Raw genomic sequence first — 22,864 nt, 5'->3', positions numbered from 1 at the left:
TTTGTTGAATGCCATATAGATTTTAGTCAGTCAATAAATAATGCATATGATCATAATCTATAATCATCTCATAATGCTATTTGATTAATACTGTAGAATATCTTTCACTTAAATGATTCCTTCCAGATATGTTGTGACTACAGTATCCACAATTTCTAGCTAATTTAACTGGGTTGACTGGCAATTCTGGAAACTGTAGCCCCAGCATAACTGGAAACCATTATGTTGGATAAGGAAATTGTAAGGACCTGCAGACATTGTCATTTTTAATTCTTAAACCTTTTAATCTATGAAATTTGTGTGAGATTTGTTACTTATAGAACAGTAAGTGATATAAATATTACATTTTAGAGAAATCTAATGCTGAGTTATTTTTCTATATTTGCCAGACGTATTAAATGTTAGAGATCTTTATATTAAAATGTTATTCCTTACATTAAAAACAAGTTTTGTTGACCTTCAAAATTATTTGTACAAAACAGCAAAGAAAGAATTAGCCAGCTGTTCTTTGCAATATTCCACAGTCTACAAGTTGGTGTGGACTGTTACTCAGTGTTATTCAGGCTTCATGTGACAAATGTACTTTCCAAGTTCATTGGCCCATATTAACAGCAATATTAGTATCACCATGATTTATTGCACAAACAGATATATAATTACCATGCTAATGACAGGTCCACAAAACTCGTAGAAAGGAAAGTTTACTACTTTAAAAATAATTACAGGTCACAAAGGAATAGCTGGCAGGCAGATCAAGTGTTCAGCATTGCAGCAGCAATGGAACTGGTTGTGAGGCCTGGAGGTATTCAGCCACATGCCTTTTGGGATGAAGATGACTCTAAAAACCTAGGTAGTGGTGGATCCTTCCTGGCATCAATGGATTGACTATTTTTTAAAAAATGCCAGCCGTACACACAAGGCTGCTTGGTAGGATACAGGTTGGGCAGATCTGCTAATGTACATCCCTAATAACTGCAGTTCAATGTGCCATGCTTATATCAATACATATTTTCTGTTCTTATGCTACATATAAATCAGAACTAGAATTTAAAAACTCTGAAGAACAACTATTCTGAAGGGCAATGAGACCAGAGAGGAGGCAGAATTTTTTGTGAATAATGTTATTTAAGGGCTGACAAAGAGGCTAACAATAACAGCATTTAAAAAAATGGCAAATTTCTGTTAGTAAAATTAGATGTGGATGATTAGGCCCTCAGGAATATCCTAAAAATTTATTTCAGAGTATTCTCTCAAACCAACCAGAACAGTTGGGATGGAAAAAAATAAGGAAAAGGCCTACTGCATGATTTTTATCCAAAATAAAAAAACCAGAATCGGCTATAAACACATCCAGGACTTCGGCTATTTACTTAGTAAAATGTTCAGTTGTGATTTAAAATCCATTTATCTTCAATTATACTTGCTATATAAATCATAAATGTCTGGATAGAAAGACAGAACACATACTCTGTAAATTGTACTCCTAATAAAGCTTACACATGTAAAAGGATATGCTTTGAGAATGCCCAGTATGTATAAATGGGCATATTTGTGATGAACTATGAAAGTACCTATCTTTACCATTCATTATTATCTGCATTTTGAGATTACATGTTCAGTTAGCTTCATTTTGGATTGTTTTACACAAACACTTCAAGAATCCCATCTTTAAGATAGTGGTGAGCTATTATTTTTATAGAAAGAAATCTGGATAACAGACTCTCACAACTTTTCATATCTGGTGCCTTCAAGATATATTGCTACTGCAGCTTCATAATTCCCAGGCAGCATGTGATCCTCAGACTCTGAGTGTAGTGTTGTGAAGGCTGAATTAACGAAAATATTTTTTTCTATGAAGATTACCACTATTTTACTTTATATGGTGTGCATAAGAAGCACATGTATTTGATGAAGAGCAACTACAGCAGGTTTATGCACAAATGGAATTATAGTTTGGCTCTTCCAACACAATGCTGTTGCATTTTAGAAATATAATGCACTTTATTTAATGCAATTTTTCTCTGAGATTGCAAGTAAAATATTTGTTTTTTAAAAAATCAATTCTATGGTAAATATTATTTCACAGGTTTTCTTAATAGCATTTTTAAATAAGAAATTGAATGTACCTTTTTTGTTTGTTTGGCACATCTATACACATGGATTGTATATTGTTTCCTTCAGTGTTTATTAGGTGTGTATTTTATAAAACAGGCTGCAGATTGAAAGTAAAGTCTGTGAAAATCAGGGCAAGATTTCCCTATGATTGTGATGAAAAAGAAAACCTCCTATTCCTGATATTGTTCATTCAAAATCAGTTCAAATAGACTTATCAAGTGATTCCAGTAGAGGATCACATACAGCCCTTTTGTAGACAAGGGGGTTATAACCAAGGGATAGTGATGAGGTTATTGAGGAGCTGTGGTGTTTCAGTGCTTAGAGTGCATATTGCAGGCTAACTCTCTGTTCACTGCCAGGAGTTCGATTCTGACTGGTTCAGGGTTGACTCAGCCTTTCATCTTTTTGAAGTTGGTAAAATGACCCAGATTGGGGACAATATGCTGACTCTAAGCCACTAAGAGAGGGCTGTAAAGCACTGTGAAGTAGTATATAAGTCTAAGTGCTATTACTATTGCTATGGTGTTCTCCTGAGATCAGAGGTTGCAGCCCAAGATGAAAGAGGTTTAGGCCTATTCAGTACTGTAGGACTCAAAATTCATTGTGTAATATTTGATAGGTTCAAAACAGCATTTGCTACTATAACAAATATACAAAAAAGAACCATGACTTTTTGTTGCTGGTTTTATTGATACAGATATTTACAAACCATAGTTTGTAATTTAGAAGATGTGGAAACACATCCAGTTATGATTTATTCAGTAAACCTAGTGAAGCAACCAATAGATTAGAATAAGAACCTACCCAATGTTTGTCCCAATAATAGTAGGCCAGATTGAAACAAACAATTGCAGGGTTTTTTTTGTCTTTTTCCTGCAGATGTTTGTGTGTGTGACAGATAGATAGAAAGAGGGAGTGTTTTGTGGGTGTGGGTGGGTGTGCGAGAGAAAGAGAGGTGTAATAAGCTGCTGTAATTTACTGGTCTTTTAGTTTGAGATTGGCAAATCCCAGCAGGTGCACTCATGTCTATATATATTTTTTTTAATTTGTGGCCCTGATAGTATATTTAGTGTAATTAACTTTCAAACATCATACATGCATCATGATAAGACATAGGCTAGATAGTGAGAAAGTGCACACTGTTCTTTTCTTCCTACATGTCAAAATCATTTCAAGATTGGTCACTTTGTCTGAAATCAAAATTGCTACCATTTCTAATGATCACAAATGGAATTTGAAATCAAAGTTTTGACAGACACAGAAAATCTCCCAACCCTGGCAGTGTTAGTGTTAGTATCATTTTATAATGCCTTAGTAAGACCACACTTGGACTATTGCATTCAGTTTTTGTTACCATGACATAAAAAAGATGTTGAGGTTCCAGAAAGAGTGCAGAGAGGAACAACAAAGATGATTAGGGGACTGGAGGCTAAAACAACATTGCAGGACTTTGGTATGTCTAGTTTAATTAAAAGAAGGACAGGGGGTGATGTGATAGCATTGTTTCAATATCTAAGGGTATGTCGTAAAGAAGAGTTAACTTATTCTCCAAAGCACCTAAAGGCAGAACAAAAACCAATAGATGGAAACTAATCAAGGAGAGAACTAATGAGAAATTTCCTAACACTAAGAACAATTAATCAATGGAATGACTTACCTTCAAAAGTTGTGGTGCACAACACTGAAGGTTTTTAAGAAATGATTGGACAACCATTTTTCTGAAATGATACAGGGTCTCGAGCAGGGGTTGGACTAGAAGGCCTCCAAGGTCTGTTCCAACTCTGTTATTCTGTTAATTGCAAGTGAGGTTAGATTGTTGTTGTTCGTTGCGAAGTTGTGTCCGACCCATCGCGACCCCATGGACAACATTCCTCCAGGCCTTCCTGCCCTCTACCATCTTCTGGAATCCATTTAAGCTCATGCCTACTGCTTCAGTGACTCCATCCAGCCACCTCATTCTCTGTCGTGGGGTTAGCTAATAGTGGCTTATTCATCCTCTGAAATATCCATCCATTTGACCTTTTGGCATTTCAGAAAATAGATGTATACCAATGATGGCTGATATTCTTACGGGCAAAGAGTTGCATGAGTGAACATGTTTGTTTTGGAAATACAGTTCTGCCTTCCAAAACTCTCAAGCATCACCTAGAGCAGCTAATTTCCACAACATCTTCTATTGTCAGTACATGACAACACCATATCACAAAAGAAAATAATTGCAAAGGAGAATTATAAAAGGTGGCAGTTAAGTTATATTATAAAAAGTATAGGATAAAAGGTGGCAACTAAGAATATCCCTTTGTAAATAAGAACAGCTTAACCTACTGACAAAAGGGCATCAACCTAATCTCTGGATCACTGCAGTTTTTATTAAAGGGTTTATTAAGACTTAATCACTTTGTTTTCTATCTGAGCTAAATTCAGTACTATAAAGCCCAAGGTCATGTGCTGTGGTTGAGTAGGAAGTAGAAATTGAGTTGGGGGGGGGGTTCCCCACAAACAAGAGCTCCCACTGAAAGTAATTACAAACATGCTAGGCTTTTTATTTGTTAATTAGCTGTGCATTTGGAATATTAGATTCATTTCAGTATAGCATGGAAAAAGATAAGCAAGGGCAGAGTTGCTTTAGGGAAAAAATTTTCCATTCCAGTTTAGATGGACTTTTGATCATATTTTAAAACATATATTCAATTTATTCCTGAGTGGGAGATTCAATTTTGATTTGTGTGCCTTTCAAAATATTATACACTTTTTATATAGACGTTTGTTTACTGCAAACAGCACAACTTACACGAACCATATTATTTTTGCATGAAACAAACCGTACCACTCAATATGCAAATCCAAATGTTTAGACAAAAGTATTCTGCTTGCATTTTATGTTTTATATAGTACCAGAGATATGTATAGCAGATTTGACATACTAAAGTCAGATTTAGACATCACATTAAATTGTAATGGTGGTGTTTTTAGTGTTTCTCCCACTTGGTTGCAGCATCCACTTGTTTTGTACTGCACTCGTCTAGTCCACACTCAAATCTGTCAATGCATGATGCAATAAATCTTGTTTTTCATTTGGCTTCTTGCAGAGCCTGAGATTGATTAGAGCTGAGAAGGAATGAGTAACCCAAGTTCACCCAGTGGATTTCTTTGCACCATTCTGTAGAGAATGGTTCAAGCCATCTTCTGAAAACATGGCTGTTCCTGTTTAAGGATTTAGTCTGCATGTAATGAAGAAAATTGAACACTGACTTAGCCCCTAACTGGTAGTAGTATGTGAAAATAAAAAGACATTTTGAATTTTATCTTGAAGATAATCCTTGCTTTTACTTTTTTCAGCTGTAATATCTAATTTATTGTCTTGTGGATCTACTACTAGGATAAGATCTGGTAACTGAAATATGGTTATATTCAGAACTATCATTATGAGTACTGTTCACAGGTAATACTAGAGTGAGAGGACATTATTATTTTCAGTTTATGGATAAAGGTTGGGAGCTGAACCTGATAGGAAAGAAGAAAAGAATGATAGATAAAGACACAAACCAGTGTTTTGCCAAAAATGGAATGCAAGTCCAGCTCCAGTCATCTGTTTGTTACCATGTGCTTGTTTACAATGAAGTCTCTGCAAAGTAAGATCTAAAGACAGAAATGACTGCCATTTCTCAACCGACACCAGTTCCACTTGTGTTTGTGTCATGCTAATAAAGCTGTTTTGTATTTTTAGGTTATTGGATTCTACTTAAAATGGAAGTTGACATTAATGGAGAGGCCAGATCTATGCTAGCCCCTCTCCCCTTGCCTATTGCTGAAGTGAGTGCTGCAAGCAAAACAGACGAGAAACCTCGCTGCTCCAGCACCCCATGTTCACCAATGCGCCAGACTGTTTCAGGTTACCAAATCCTCCACATGGATTCTAACTTCTTGGTTGGCTTCACTACTGGAGAGGAACTCCTGAAATTAGCCCAAAAGTGCACTGTAGAAGAACAGAATAATGTTGAAATGATAGGACCTACTTTGCGTTCCAAACAGCTTGATTCAGGACTTTCTCGTTCTTCCCGAGTGTGCAAAGCCAGAAGCAGGTATTACCAGCCTTATGAGATCCCAGCGATCAATGGCCGTAGAAGGCGACGGATGCCCAGCTCAGGGGATAAATGCAGCAAGCCACTACCTTATGAACCATACAAGGCATTTCATGGTCCTTTACCCCTCTGCCTTTTCAAAGGTAAAAGAGCTCACTCAAAATCCCTAGACTACCTCAATTTAGACAGAATGAACATCAAGGAACCAGCTGATACAGAAGTGCTTCAGTATCAGCTCCAGCACCTCACGCTCAGAGGGGACCGTATGTTTGCTAGGAACAACACATGAATATAAATCATCCTTCATTCACTGCATCAAGATTGTCTATACAATGTAGGCAGTCATGCACTTAGTACCTGATTGGATCAGAAAAGTGTTATTAGACATAGGAAGCATAGGAAGATAAAGTGTATGTTTGTGCATGAGAGTGTGTGTGTGTGTGTGTGTGTGCGCGCAGATGCGTGTGTGGAAACTACATGGAAATAGAAAGGAGTTCTGAAAAATTCTGACAAGAAATTTTTTGGGAATACTGTAACAAAACATGTTTTGCACATGGATACCTGAAATTTATGACAATTTAACACTCAAAAATTGATGTAATGTGAATTTTGTTTCTGACTGAGCTTGCTGTAAGAAATTACTCATGGATAAGCACTGAAATATATTATTTAATATTAATCATATGTGCATATGCAATGAGTTTTGCATTATAGGACAAAATGATTCACTAAAACCGTGTGCTCTTTAAAATAATCCAGTTTGCACTCATTGTAGCTGGATTTGCACTGGGAACAAAAGAAAAGAAAACAATCGCTAATGAAATTAAGCCTCAGTACTTACATTACTAGAGATGACTGTTTTTAAATGTATAATTGAATTACTACTTGCATTTCAGACTAATTTCAGTGTAATTTTTTAAACAAAATCCTAAAATGTGTTTTAAAGAAAAAAATATTGAAAGAAAATCACTGACTTTAATTTTGTATGTTTTTTTAAATAATTAACACAGAAACCTTTATAGTGTGTGATGTAAGTATGAATATAGATATTTGTGTGTCAGTTTGTGTGTATACACACACACACACACATATACACATACACTTGCACAAATGCTGAAAACTGCATTTGCATCTGTGGTATTCAACATTTAGATTTTACAGTAACTACTACATAGGTATGATGAGAGGTTGTTATGACATTTTAGCACTGCATTTAAACATTCCAATTTATTTACAGCACTGATCATTACAATATCGTCTTGTTTTGTTTTTCTTTTAAAAAAAATTTCAGGTTACAACTAAATTATTGATTTCTTCAAATGTACTGGTGTAAATCATCTCCAAACAAATCATATTTTACATTTTAATATTTATTGTTACTCTTTTAAGATATGCTGCTTATTACTGAAAGAGTGTGCAATCATGTTATGTTCTTGATCTGTAAATTATTTAGAAATGAAAGCTTAACTCTTGTGGATACAGTAAGGAATGCTTAAATTGTTTATGAAACAAAGCCTTTTTAAAACCATTCCTTGCAGATTTGATTTACTTGGAAAAGACTTGTCTCTTAAGAATGAATACAGAGAGCATATGCTTTGAAAGCATAAGGGTTGTCTCTTCTTTGACATCTTGTGCAAAAATTATGCCCAACTGGCAGTGAATAAATTATGGATCAGGTTTTTTTTAACTTGAGAAGATGCTTGTAATTTTTACAAGTTGCATTGCTGTATTAGAGTGAAAAATGATTTCCTAAGGAACTACTCTGCATGGCCTTCTAGTGTAAACAGAAGAGTACTGTCCAATGCCAAAGAAAGGATTTTTACATTTATTGATTAAGCATAAATAATCAACATTAATTGATTTTATCTATGAAGCAACATTGACTAGAAAATAAAAGGGTAATATCCCTACTTTTCTGTGGCCCTTGGTATGTGTTGCTCTTTTAAAACCTGGAAAGAAAATCTGCCTGATTATATATCATTTTACATTCTTTCCTAAAAATGTATGTATATTATAAATGTATGCATCAATTTTATATATTTTCATATATATCGTAGGCCCTGACACACAAAAGGAATTTAGTTTCTGTTTTTCAGAAACTATGACATGGAATCTACCACACATTTAATATTCAGAGAACTACTAAAATCTAATCATTTTTTCCTTGCCATTGTAATAGCAGAAACAGCTGCATTTGCCTACAGCTCACTTTATAATGAGACTTCTCAGTGATTTTCTATTTATCTGAGAAAGAATTGCCCATTAGAAAAAAATAGCCATGGTATATGCATGAATCTGTTCTTGTTATAATGTGCAATGAATAACTACATTTTGGGAGATAGATAATACATATAAGAAAATCCTCAGATTTGTTGTTACAAAATTTGCTTGTAAATGGTTGGCCTCACTTTATGTGGCTTTTGAACTATTTTCTTGAAAAAAAAAAGTTATTTTTTTAAATTTTGTTTTTAATTTCTAAAGTTCTCTGCATCTCTTAAGTCAGTTGCCTGACAAGATAATCGGCCATTGCTGACAACTTATGGGATAAAAGTGGGAAAATACAAATTTGACATTTTTCCCCACTGTTTTTAAAAATTGTTCTAAAAGTTATTGAAACTATAGCATATCAATTTCTTGTCTTGTATGAAAATTTGTTTCAGTGATTGAATTCATTGCCTGGAGTTTGCTTTTTTATCACTGTTTTAAAGAGTTTTTTGAGAGTTGGACGCATTTAACGCTAAATACATTTGTTTTATTAGATAACTTAACTTGAAATGCATATTAAATGATGATTTACCAAGAAAGTAAAACCTGGATGGAAAATTATGACCTGAAGTTTTCTTACCAAGTAATCATTTATTGAGTTCAGTATTTTTATACATGGAGTTTTACAGACCAATCGCAAGCCATATCCTTGATACATTTAGAGCATGCTTCCATACTTTTTTACTCCATTCACATGGGCTCCTTCCCTTCCTGATTTCCCCAGAACATTTGATGGCAGGTAATTCATAATTTTTCAGTCAAGACTTACGACAAACCCCAGAATATTAATTATTGAGGAATATGAATTTTTCTCTTTCTATGGCAAGATTTCTTTATGAAAAAATGTCATTTTTTTTACCTAAATAAAAGATATCCCATTCATGCAACTGTGGTGGAATGATGAGGAGATGCCTCCGAGCCCAAGATGTAGTGAAGATTCAAAGATACTCTCCATTGCACAGAGGAGCTTTTGTGTAACTTGGTTGGTCCCCTTTATATTTTGCCAACTTAAAGGAAAGTAGACTGGTGACCTTGATCAAATATAGTCAAGTTTATGGCAAAGGCAAAAAAATCCCCTTCTCAACATGTGAACAATCTTGTAGTCCAATATTAGAATATCAGACCTGAGAGGAAGGAGCAAATGCTAGAGGTTTTTGAAACATTGCTAACTTTTAAATAATTTTTAAAATTCAAAAATTTTAAAAAGTTTTTAAATTTTAAACTGTTCTTAAAAAGTCACTTAATATTTTTTCTATTTTATTTAACAAAATCTCTCTCTTGCTCCGATCCAGACATACTTGGCAATGAATAACAGGAAAAGTACATAAAAACAAATCCATTTTTTCAAAAAAAACATTAATATGTTATGTTAATGCTCACTTAATGATGATAGTTCTCATATATAGTCACAGGCACTCATTCAAAATTTCCATAATGTCTCTAGCTTAGTCTGGCATAGCAATATATGTTTTGTATCCCAACTTTCCCCCAGCACTCGTGGCACATAAATACAGCACTCCCTTTTCTTAATTTACAACATTGTAATAGGTCTACTACTCTTGCAGGAATTTTAAATTATCTATGATCTGTAATTTAACAAGGTGATTTGATCAAGGCAAAGGCAAGGTATTAATGTCTTCTGTTAATGTCATCTGTTCCAATGTGAAGACCAAATATATCCTGTATTTTGGATCTGCAATTTCTTGTGACAAGCTTGTGAATATGAACTTACAAGCTACACCAGATTTCTCTTCCAGGGCATGGAAAATGAAGTTATTCAAGCAACATTTAGGAACTCCAGCACCAGAACTGTGATGAGATCCAGAGGGTTGTGACACCAGCAACACCCCTAGTTTGTCAGTGTGTCCTCATTCCATTTATAGGCACTTGCATCTGATTATATTTGAGATAGTGCTCCCTGTCTCTGTGAATGATCACAGCACACACGTACAAAAATGGCAGATCTCCAATTATGTCGTGCTCACCGTCCTGAAGGTTTTGACTCTACACCCTCCCCTAGGCCCTATGTAAGTATCAGATCCAGTCATTTGTCCATCACCGTGTCAGATGCAGTTTTGTTGTAGGGAAACCTGACATTTACCAACAGTTGAAGACTAAAATACCCTTCAACCTACTATCTTGGCTCTAGGAGGGGGATCATTGGCTTAGAATGAACCTGAACTAATGTATGTATCCCCTTTCTTCCCCAACAATACACTCAGTATTCCCTGCTCTAGTTCCATTTTCTTATTATTGAGTCTCTGCTGTTTCATCTGCAGAGCTGCCCCACGTGGCTCAATTCCATTACCACTTTTCTAATTCCCATCACCTACATCCTAGGGCCTTCAACTTTCCAGAGAACTTTAAAACTCATAAAATCCCTCCATCTCACTCCTGTTCTCTTGCCTGGTAAGGGATGGGAAGCTGACCTCAGCTTTCCTTAACTCTTGCTCAGAGAATGTACTCTTATATTTCAATCCAGATCATCTGGTGTTAAAATAAATCTTCAGATGCTTTCCAGACTGGGTTTAATTGCAGCTGCAATTACCCATCCTGGCAGCACTTCTCAGTTCTGGCACCTGCAGACACGAAATCTTTCATCCCATCAGGGAAATCTTTCTGGATCTGACAAAGGTTCTCTCAGTGCCCAATATTGGGCCAGGATTATTCTAGGGAATCTGGGATTTGTGTTTTGTTTTTTTTGTTCACCATTCCTACTCCAAATATCCTTGTTGCTGCCACTTTGTAGATAATAGTGGTCATAGTTTGTGTTTCTCACCCTCCAACTCTTCCCTGTCAGCAGTGCCAGCCATTCTGCTCACCTTTGATAAACCTTCTGAGGGCTGAAGAATCTAAGGCAGGTTTACATCATGTCCCAAAACAAAACTGGTTACCAAAGCAGGTAGTTCCACTTCTAATGTGTACCTTGTGTCCATTCCTCCTCCATCTTCATTCACAACCAGTAGACTCCATTAAGTATTTCTCTATCAAACCTTGTCTGAAATCCTCTACTTTTCTATTCATATTTTTTTCTTATATTCACTAGCACTCTCTTTCCTATGTAGTCCCAATGGTCTTGTAACATACAAAGTAAACACCTGAAATAAAGCCCTTCCTCAGGGACTAACCCTGGAACCAAAACTACAGAATCACCCTGGATTATGTATTCTTTTAGTCAGGATTCTTTTTCTCATAGAACGCCCAGAACGGAGTTCCGACACCTTTTTTGGATGGAACCTTGTAGGGTAGGCAAGGCGGGTTGTATGACGTGTATGAGTTCCAGCACTTTTTTTTTTTTTTAGAAAAAAAGCACTGCTTTTAGTAATAATGCAGGGTGAGTGTATATATAAGCCATAAAGGCTTAACAGAGTTTTACAATCTGAGTTACTGTAATTCTTTACAGCAGTCAGATTAGGAAATGTTATTGGGCATTATGCTAACAATCATTCTGCATAGCATATTATTATGGTACTTTTTAAAAATAGTTTTAATAATTGAACTCTAGCAAAAACACACTGTTAATTTAATACTTGGGTTTCTTGATTTATCAGGGTAGGAAAGGTTTGCTATAATATATTCACATGACGTTTACTGTTGTACAATTATATACACACTAAACTAGCAATAAATGCAAGAGTCCTGACCTGATGATACACACAGGACCATACTGCAGTTTGTACTGGAGTACTACTACGGTATGCTAATCAGAGCAGCACTAGAATTAAGATTATGCCACTGAACCACAATTTGGGGCATTAGATAAAAATAAGTTAAACCTCCAATAGACATAAGATCTATTTATTTGCAGGAAAGTGAGGAGGGGGAAGCCCAAAAGCTTACAAAGGAGTAAAAATCCCTGCCTCCCTCTGATGATCTCACAATCTTCTGTGCCTCTCAGCAGGTGGAACACAACCACCAGCAGCCCTTAAGCACAGAAAGATAACCTGCCCTTGTTATACTAAGGGTGGAAATCTGTTCACAAAGGAAACTTGCAGCCTCCTCAGACTGTTCACTGGACTCCAACTCCTTTTTGCTGCCAATTACCAACAATTATTAAACCTCAACGTGGCCTTTTTTATTTCTAAACTAGTAGACAAGTTTTTAAAGAACTTAAAAGAACTAATACCCTCTTTAAAAAGGGAATATAAGAAAAAAAATACTTATATGCTTACCTCTTTCAAATGCTCTCTTTTCTTATTACAGTCAGAGATAAAATAAACGCTACTCCATGGTTATTCCACTTGACGTTTCTTTACATTATTCCCTTATTTTAAAAAAATAGCAAGATTTCTGCTGGCAGATTAAAATAATTGGCTAAATCTCAGCTTTTTTACACTTTCTGCAAAATCTGAAATGATAAGCATATTTATTACAATGTTTTTTTTTTGCTGTAGTCATAAACAAGAAATGCAACTCTAGCAATAATGCAAGATTTGCTGATATGGGTGAACAATGATGAGTATGGAAATATGGAAATCCAGGGAAGGAATATTAAGAAAAATTAAATGATAGGACAAATATATACAATATGAAGAATTTCTAGTGAATTAGCCAAAGAAACTAACATTTGTACCTTCCTTACTTCAACTTAAAAGGAAAACTCAATAATGCATTTTTCCAATTTATCCTTGCCTCAGCCTGCAGGACTCTAGGTGATTTGTTAATATTTAACAATTATTTAAAAAATAATAAAATAACAAAACATTAAGAATAACACAATGTTTCCAAAAATAAATTATACCAGTGTTTCCAAAACTTGGCAACTTTTAAATTGTTTAAATTTAAACTCCAAACTTTCTGAGCCAGTTAGGAAATTGTGGGAGTTGAAGTCCACATATACATTGCTGAGATAAGAGAAACACTGTAGGTGCTGATGGCTTCACAGCTAAGTCCCAAAGATCCTCCAGAAATGCTAGTTCTTACCATGTTCCCTTTGGGAAAAAAGCAGTCCTATAAGAACTTCCCATAGACAATATTCACAGTTGGGTCTTCTTCCACAGCACCAGTTTGCAGATGGGTATCCTTGATTGTCTGAATTAGGCAAACATAATCTTATTTGAGTATCAGTTTATTGTGCATTGTATTTTTCTTCTAGGCTGTCTCTTCAGACTCTTATTACTAAATTCAGACTCAAAGCATGTCTTGAACTTTACAGAACTCATTGGGTGCTTTGGGTAGGTATATTATTTTTTAAAAGTTATTTCCTTGATTTTAAAGATATTCAACATGACCCCACAGCTGGAGTAGTTGTGGGGTTTTTTTTTCAAGACAAAGGTTGCTTTTAGGTTTTAAATAGAAAACTAGAGATCTCTTGATATGCTCAAGAAGTGGGCTGAGCCAGGACAAATGGTTTAGTGTATATGTAAATAAAATACAATATTTTTCCTGTCACATTAAAATATGCAGTTTTATAGCAAGGGTCCCACAAAGGACACATTAGCAGGTGAAAAACACCATCCCATCACCAAAAACAGGCTATATCTACTTTATAGGAACAAAGAGACTTAAATTACAGAGCGATTATTGGTGACAGGATAGATGTCAGGAAATTCTACTTGGATATAGATGCATAATAAGATAAGTACATGTATTAGAAAAATAAGAACTAAAAAAATAAGGATTTCTTATCTGTATTGTGCTACATGCTAGTCTGTCCAAGTGCAGAAACTTTTCTATTTTCCTATACTATCTAGGAAAGAGTATAGTAAAGAAGGTGAAGAACTTCAACAGATTAGTTAAATTAGATGACAATTCAGTTGACCAATCCTGCTGAAGCAGTTTTGCAAAGTCAAGTTCTGCAGTACTTTTGCATAGCATTTGGACAGTGATTCTTAAACTGGGGATAATTACGCAAGGGAGTAATTTGGGCATATCCTGTGGGTAATGGAGCAATTTGTGATTGCTTGTTTGTGAGTTGGCGATCCCGTTTGGGACTGTTGCTGCTGAGACCCTTGTATGAAAGAAGAGTCTGTTGGAGTGGGGGGTAATGATATTCAAAACTGAATATTTTGGACAAATATTATAACAAGCACTACTAGAGAAGCTACAGTAATGTTTCCCTTTTTGCTGCTTCAGTGATCTTCTGAACATTAATTAGCATGATGCTTTTTAACAACTTCAAAATTGCTACTACTGAATAAAATAATATTTCTTCTTTCTTAAAAAAACTTGATGTGGCTGTTTCTTTAAATAGGGGGTGGGTCGCGACCACATTTGGGGTCGAATGACCATTTCACGGTTGCCAAACAACGCAGTCGGCCATTTTTTTCCCCTTTTCCTTAGCTGTGCTACTCCCTCTTTTTCTATTGGCTTTTGAAAGCCAATAGAATAGACTCTATTCAAGAGACTCTATTGAATAGAGTCTCTTGAATAGAGTCTATTCTATTGGTGTTTGAAAGCCAATAGAATCTATTGGCTTTTGAAAGCCAATAGAATAGACTCTCTTGAATAGAGTCTAATTCTATTGGCTTTCAAAAGCCAATAGAAATTGTTCAGGCTGTCTCTGCCCTGCTGAGCCTGCCAAAAGTCCTAGTCTGCAAACAGTGCTGCAAGTTGTCTGCAGTTAAAGCGAGCTTTCTGGACGTTTCCACCCCTCCCTGCTGAGCAACTACTAAATGTAAGTAAAAGAGGGCCAGGGGTGGGAGGTGGAAGGCTGGCAGGCGCAGGGAAGGTTGCTGGCACGTGTGGGGCCCGGCAGGTGGCTTACCTCCCTTGGGCTGGGCCAGCTGGTGGCCCAGCCAGTGGTCGGCCTGCGCCGTCACTGCCTCTTGCCAGCTACGCCCAGGAACGCCTGGGCCTGTCTGCTGCTGCACCGAATGTGCGGTGGCTAAGGTAAGGCTAGCGGGGCAGCGGCGGGTGCAGGGAGGGTTGCTGGCGTGCGTGGGGCCCGGCAGGTGCCTTACCTCCCTTGGGCTGGGCCAGCTGGTAGCCTAGCAGGTAGTTGGCCTGCGCCATCGCCGCATGCCATGGCCGCCCAGGATAACCTGGGCCTGCCTGCCGCCGCACCAAATGTGCGGTGGCCAAGGAAAGGCTAGCGGAGCAGCGGCAGGTGCAGGGAGGGTTGCTGGCGCCTGTGGGGCCCAGCGGGTGGCTTATCTTCCTTGGGCTGGGCCAGCTGGTGGCCCAGCCGGTGGTTGGCCTGCGCCATCGCTGCTGCTTGCCAGCTACGCCTCAGCCGGCACGGGGCAGCACCACGCATGTGTGGCGCTCCCGGGCCGAGGCGGTTGCTGGGCGATGGCCTGCATGCACCCTCGGCCGGCCCAGCGTGCACTCCAGCCACAGGAGAGGAGGCGGAACGTGCACGCCTCCTCCTGTCCTGCCCACAGGGAAATACAGGTAGTCCTCGACTTACGACCACATGGTTGGGGGTCGCGGCATTAGGAAGGTTGAGAACCACTGAGTTATATATTTGCACTACAGTTATTTTTGAGTAACTGTTTCAATCTTGCTAGTTTTATCTTATTAGTCTACCTATTTTTGTTATATTGAATTCATAATTTCCTATTCCTTTCTTGCATATTCAGTTTCTGAATCTTGTCTGTCTTATCTAAGGTATAGCACTGAAATATTTTGAACAAATAGCCATGGAATGGCATCAACATTTTAAACAAACATCAATTCATTCAATACAAGCCTATTTAAAACCAGAGGACTTGCAGCAGAAGAAAGCTATTACACTATCACTAATTTGTGTTGATCCCATAAGAAAGAAGATGAGGGATGTTGAGAAAGAAATGTCTGAATTTCTTCTATCTTCCCTTTCTCTAAGCACTGAATTACCTTCCCAACAGTGGGTTTCCTTGCCCAGTCCAATGGAGAGACTTCCTTGATTAAATGAGCCAAGCTTGAGTTAGTAGAAAAAAATGTGAATCAATTTAATGAGCCATTTCTAGAGGGCAAATTTGGAAACAACAATAGACTGAGTTTCATAGCCTGCTCATTTGGATTTTGTCTAACAGAGAAAATAATATGTTCTAGGTTTGTAAATGTTTTGGTTAAAAGAACATAGAAGAAAACCCACCAACTTTAAATTCAGTTAATGATTAATGTAGTCTTGATAAATGTAGAATACAATGTAAAAATTATAATTCATTTGGAACTGAATAGCTTATTTTTCTATGTTGAACATTAATGAAAAGAATGATATAATTATAATATTCTGCCATTCTGAATTATAATAGTCATAATGATAATAGTAATAATCATAACTGTAAACAACATCATTCATTATGATGGCAATGCATTTGTTAGGCCAGTGGTTCTCAACCTTTTTAATGCCAATTGGTCGTAAGTCGAGGACTACCCAACCGGTTGTAAGTTGAGGACTACCCAACCGGTTGTAAGTCAAGGACTTTCCCTGCCCGGGAGCGCCGCACATGCGTGATGCCGCCCCCTGTGCCGGCTGAGGCGTAGCTGGCAAGCAGCAGAGATGGAGCAGGCCGACCACCGGCTGGCCCACCAGCTGGCCCAGCCCAAGGGAGGTAAGGCACCTGCCAGGCCCCACGTGCACCAGCAACCCCCCTGCATCCACCGGCCTCCCACCTCCCACCCCTGGCCCTCTTTTACTTACATTTTTAGTAGTTGCTCAGCAGGGAGGGATGGAAACCTCCAGACAGCTCGCCTTCGCTGCAGACAACTTGCAGCACCGTTTGCAGAATGGGACTTTTGGCAGGCTCAGCAGGGCAGAGACAGCCTGGACAATTCCTATTGGCTTTTGAAAGCCAATAGAATTAGACTCTATTCAAGAGAGTCTATTCTATTGCTTTCAAAAGCCAATAGAATAAAAGGGAGTAGCACAGCTAAGGAAAAGGGGGAAAAATGGCGGACTGTGTTGCTTGGTGACCCCCGTGAAATGGTCATTCGACCCCAAATGGGGTCCCAACCCACAGGTTGAGAACCGCTGTGTTAGGCCAACTGAAGGTTCAAAACAACATACAAGGTTTTGAGTTTCCAACAATTCTTAATAAGGCAAGATTGTTAAAAATCCAGGAAAAAGAAAACTGCCACAAATTTATTTCAGATATATAAGTGTTCAACATTGTATTAATGCCTTCAAGTTGAGCTAAGTACTATTGTACTTTAAATTATTAATAAAATTCTTAATAACAATTAGTTTAAAAAAGGAAAAAAAAAATTAGTTACATTTAAAATCAGTTGTGTGCATTATTTCATCGAATCATTGAACTGTAGAGTTGGAAGGGGTCAAAGGATAATCTAATATAATGTCTCTATTGTATAAGAAAACTATTTAAGCCATCTATGAGAGGTAGCCTCCAGCTTTTTTTTAAAACTCCATAGATGGAAAGCTCACAACCTTTGTAGGAATCTATTCCACTGTTTTATTAATTTTATCAGTTAGGTTTTTTTCTTATAATTAGATAAAATAGGTAACTGCAACTTATATTATCATGTAACACAAATGATGCACATATATCTACACACACATACACTAAAACGAACAGAAATAGTACAAGAAGATCAAACCACCCACGCTTACCCAACATAGAATCCTTGCATGACCCTTACATGAATCTGTCTAACATGCCTGCTTCTCAGGAAAGCAGATAGACCAACACATTTCTATTTAATTTTAATGTGATTTTTTTGATTTAGGTGCTTCCCAACTCAAAATGACTTTGGGTGGCTCACAATGTAAAAACCATAAAAGCATGCTATTAAAAACCCCAATAAAATAAATAAGGCAAAAAGCAAGTAACAAAATAGTCTTTAACCAGTTTAGTTTAATAGTTAAGGAACCAGGCTAGAAACAAGGACATTGTGAATTCTAGTCCTACCTTAGGCATGATTGTGGTTGGGTGACTTTGGGCCAGTTATTCTTTCTTTAAATAGGAAAATAGCAGGAGGAAGGAGTATTAGGTGTGTTTGCCACCATTAGTTACACTTAAAGATGAGATTGAAAAATTGAATAAACTCACAAGGGGCTCCAACTACCATAGTCCAGATCCTGGGAGAACTTCTATTGCCCTGAAAAAAGGTGTGGCTGCTTTGAAATGCCCAGTAATGTTAATAAACTGATTCCTTAAAGCAGCCACACCTTTTCTGTTCAGGTTTTTGGACAGAGGACTTTTTTAATGAATACCAATAGAGATGCTGTGCTTGCCCAAGGTCTGAAACATTTTCAAAATCAGAACAACTGCAGTTAGCATAGGGATGCACAGCCTTTTTTGAGCTAAGGGACCAATTTTAAACTTAGAATCAACAAATGAGAAGAGCCAGGACAAAAACTAAATTGTTTTTGAAATCAAAATTTTAATTATTTATAAGTTTAACGTTTTTCTCCATTTATACCATTAGAAGGCAACTTTCAGCTTTTTGTAGCAGACCACATTTAATATTGCTTTACCTGGAATATATTCAATTACAGCTGATCTAATGGGATTTGATTAATCATAAAATATTAGGTTCTGCATCTCTTATGTAATATGAGCCATCAAATCCTATTGAATCAGTTGTAATTGGATATATTCCAGACTGAACAATATCAAGTATGGTGTAATACAAAAAAGAAACTATTTTTAGTAGCAGTATTAACTGATGGGGTGGGGCAAATGACTTTCTTCTTCTTCAGAAAGGGAGTTGGTCCATTGGGAGTTACGTTTCAGGTTCACATGTTAAAGTGGCCAAGGTTGAGAAACACCGGTATAGCCCAACCAGGTGATTATTTTTGCTCTACATAACACTGCTACAGGGGTCTGTCCTAATGGAAAAGTATATAAAACGAATGGGGTTGGATGGCTACCTATGTATCTTTCTAACTGTCACACTCATAAACTGCTACTGCACATAAACTGCAGCTCATGTGTTAACCAATTTCCTAGACTTGGTAACTTTAAGAAGATGTGTAGACTTCAATTCCCAGAATTTCCCAGCCAGCATGTCTACACACCTTAAAATTGCCAAGTTTGAAAAACAATTATCTTATACATTTACATATGAGGTTAGTACAAGACTCCAGTGCTTCTTTATGTGTGGTTTTCCCCATTTTGCATCACACATTAGAATAGTATGTGTCTTGTTTAGTAAAGCACCTTCATACTATATTTGGTTATCTTTGTATTATATCTGAATGTTTGCCTTTCTTCCAGAGGGTTCAAGATAGCATGCGTGAACTGATCATTAGGATTTTCTCCCATTGTCCGGTTTATTTCAGCTTCCTGCTTTGTTCCTCCTTTCCGTCATTGCCATAGTTTTTTTTTTCTGGTTTTCTACCACCTGTGTTTCTCTTCCATTTTTACTTAAATTTTAGTTCTGCAGATCTAGGTTATCCACTCTTTATTTACAATTTGTATACTTCTATCTACAGGGCTTTTTTTGTCATAGAATGCCCAGAACGGAGTTCCAGCACCTTTTTTTTTTTTTTTGATGGAACCTTGGCGGGTTGTATGACATGTATGAGATCTGGCATCTTATATATATATATATATATATATATATATATATATATCAATGTCTATCTGTATTCTACAGGTTATTTTAAAGATCTTCTAAAGCAGTTTGGATGTGTTAGGACCCTTTAAAGAGCAGAATAAATTGCTTCTTTCCCTGAGGTTTAAGAAAAGAACTTTCTGACACAATTTCATAGTTCAGAACAAGGAAATAGTATAAAAATGCAGCACACATATATTATTTTGAATAATAAACTCAGTGCTGCTTAATATCTTAGCTTTCATTTGTATTTTACGTGTAATGAACTTATTCATATCAAGCAGCTGATGACTAAATCAACATCTCCATGTACTCTTTAGTCACAGGGAAATTTAAGATCTTAAGAGTGGTTTGAATGTTAATTGGGATAGGACAGTGTTTCCCAAACTTGACAATTTTAAGGCATGAGGACTTCAACTCCCAGAATTCCACGGCCAGCGTTGCTGGCCGTGGAATTCTGGGAGTTGAAGTCCACATGCCTTAAAATTGTCAAGTTTGGGAAACACTGGGATAGGAGAACAAGCCTTAAAAGATGCTGATAATGAAATGCATGAGAGCAGGATTTGAGAAGGTATTTAAATATCATTAATGGGATTTCTTTTGCTTGTTTTCCTTTCTTTCTACTTTGCCTCAATGGTAGAAAATTGAATTCACTAAAACATAAATATAATATTGTTTGAAATAATATTGATCAAAATGTATTATGAGTCTTTTTGTCAAAAAAGTGTGAAACAGTTAAGCTCATTAAAATAAAAGAACATCTATATTTGTGCTGAGTGCTATTTCCAAAGGACCCTGTCAAGAGGAAGCAGCTGAGATTTAAGTTTTAGAAATGCTCTGGAAGAGAAATTGGATACAATAGAATGGCTACAAAAATGGAATTAAGAAAGAAATAATTCAATTTTCTCTTATTTTTATAACAGCTCCAGTTGTCTGAATGCATCTTCCCACTGGCATAATATTTTCTTATTTAAGAGTGTGTTATGGATGATATCAGTTGAGAAACTACGCTTGAATTCTATAGTCTTCTGTAAACAACAGAGCAGCAGGAAGCTGTCAACTGGGTCCAGATACAGTTAAGCTCATTGGCATTTAATAATAGCTGACTATTTATATAGAGGAGTAGTCAAAACCCTGACATCTGACTTCAATTTTAATATTTGGGGGAGGATCAGAAAATGCAGCAGTGATCAAAGCAAACTCTAAGTTAGCTTAGATGCATTAGTGACTCTCAGTTTTTAAAGTTATATTTTACATTAAACTTGCAAGAAGAGGTTAAATATCCTTTTGTATCAGCTTGAACAAAAGCCTTTCCAGTAAAGCTATGACTGGAGGAAGATAATTGTGTTGCAGCGTTATTTGAAATCTAGTTGGTCATTGCTTTCCTGGTCAGAATATGTGGTCAATTTCCTGGACTCAGGAATAAGGTCTCATTGGCAGAGCGTGTGTGTCAGGTCCCGTGAAAGTCACATTCTCTCTATCTGTATTTATGTCAGAATTAACTTACTAATTAGGTTTAGCTGCTATGCCACCTCACTCCACATCTTAAATATGAGTTGGCGCTGAGGAAAATGAAGAGCTAAAGACAGCAAATGTTTCAGCAGAGTCTCAGCATGAACTGGGCTCCGCCTGTTTTGTTTCTCTGCTGCTGCTAGATGAAAAGAAAGGCAAGGGAGAACCAAAGGCAGCTGATATCCAGCAAGTCACTGGAGTCACTAAATTTCCTTTTTTCCCCCTTTGCTGCAGAGAAATGGATTGGGTTCATTGCTAGCTATTCTGGATCTACATGATCTATTTTTAATATAAGCAGAGAATAGGATTCATATTATCTATTTCAAGTTCTTATCTTTGGTCATTTTAAAAACAATGCCATCTTTCTGTTTTTCATAATTTCCATTGCGCTTTTCTCTCTATTTCACAACAATGGTTCAGTTGTAATTTACAACAACAAATGCAAGTAAAGATGTTAATCACAATTAAGTGAGTTGCCTTTTTAATTTTAATTCAGAAATGTATGTATTGAATTGAATCATTACTGCTTATTATGATTGCTCTGTGGTAGGCACCTTTTAATTCTTAAATACAACTCTTTGTTATTTCAGTGGCTGCAGGATTTATTATTTATATCCATTCCTACACTTGGCTGTCTTAACATTTTAGCTAAATCAGGGGTGACAAACTGCCGGCCCACAGACCAGTTTCATCATACCGAAGCCGCGCCCACCCCATTGCTGGCAATGCAAAAAGAGTCATGATATGTCGCAACACGTCATGTGATGTGGCAAGTTTGACACCTGTGCCCTAGATTATTTGTAAATAATCAATATATTTATTTATCTATCAAAGTAGTACTGTTGTATTGACACCCCTGAAATTTTATAACAATATGTAGCCTGAGAACAGTTAAAGAGGTAAGCACTCAATTCACATATTTGTTTAATCTATTTGACGCTGAAGAGATGCTAAACAGGCACAATCTTATAGAAATGTTAGAAACCATTTGGAATGTGGTTAATTTTTACTTGATGAATATAGGGAATTCAGTAAAAGTTTCCTATATTTTAAGAGAAAGCTCTTACACAGACAAGAAATAAATAATTTGTCAAAAGCAAAAGAATATTAAAAACAAATATTGCAGTGCTTTCTTTTTAGTTGTAAAATATGAGCTGAGATTTATAATACTGATGGTGCTTAAAGAAAAATTTCAAATAGAAAGCACTCACAAACACGCCTTAAAATATAGGTCATCCCTCCATATCAGCTTTTCCTAACAGTTTAGTGCAATCAGTCTAATCAGATATATTGAATCACCTCTGTAGGAGATTAGTCTCATCCTGCCTCATCCTGTATTGATTGTAGTCCAAATAGAAGAGAAATTCTGTTCGTTGTTAATTAGAATGGTGGCATACAAAATTATCAGTTATATGAAAGTTGGTTCTTTTCATGATGCTCTGTAT

The 22,864-nt window shown here is 36.7% G+C and overlaps 1 protein-coding gene and 1 long non-coding RNA gene across 9 annotated transcripts in view; one reads left to right on the top strand and one right to left on the bottom strand.

Annotated features, from left to right (window-relative positions):
• MACIR (macrophage immunometabolism regulator) overlaps positions 1 to 8,643 on the top strand; it is a 15,580-nt gene extending 6,937 nt beyond the window's left edge. For all 8 annotated transcript variants that reach the window (XM_039338627.1, XM_039338623.1, XM_039338620.1 and 5 more), the window contains one exon: positions 5,843 to 8,643. In XM_039338627.1, the coding sequence (XP_039194561.1) occupies positions 5,863 to 6,486 (624 nt within the window). In that variant the 5' untranslated portion in view covers positions 5,843 to 5,862 and the 3' untranslated portion in view covers positions 6,487 to 8,643. The remainder of the gene's footprint in view (positions 1 to 5,842) is intronic.
• On the bottom strand, positions 7,875 to 22,864 carry LOC120306037. The gene is made up of 2 exons (XR_005556160.1): positions 22,719 to 22,864; positions 7,875 to 13,493 (listed from the first exon to the last, which is right to left on the bottom strand). It is a non-coding gene; the product is annotated as an uncharacterized LOC120306037 (long non-coding RNA).

Source organism: Crotalus tigris, unplaced genomic scaffold, assembly GCF_016545835.1.
Source record: "Crotalus tigris isolate CLP2741 ecotype Arizona unplaced genomic scaffold, ASM1654583v1 scf7180000017710.2780689, whole genome shotgun sequence".
Lineage (NCBI taxonomy): Eukaryota > Metazoa > Chordata > Lepidosauria > Squamata > Viperidae > Crotalus > Crotalus tigris.
Note: the sequence above shows the minus strand (reverse complement) of the source record. Positions and strands in the feature narration are given on the sequence as shown.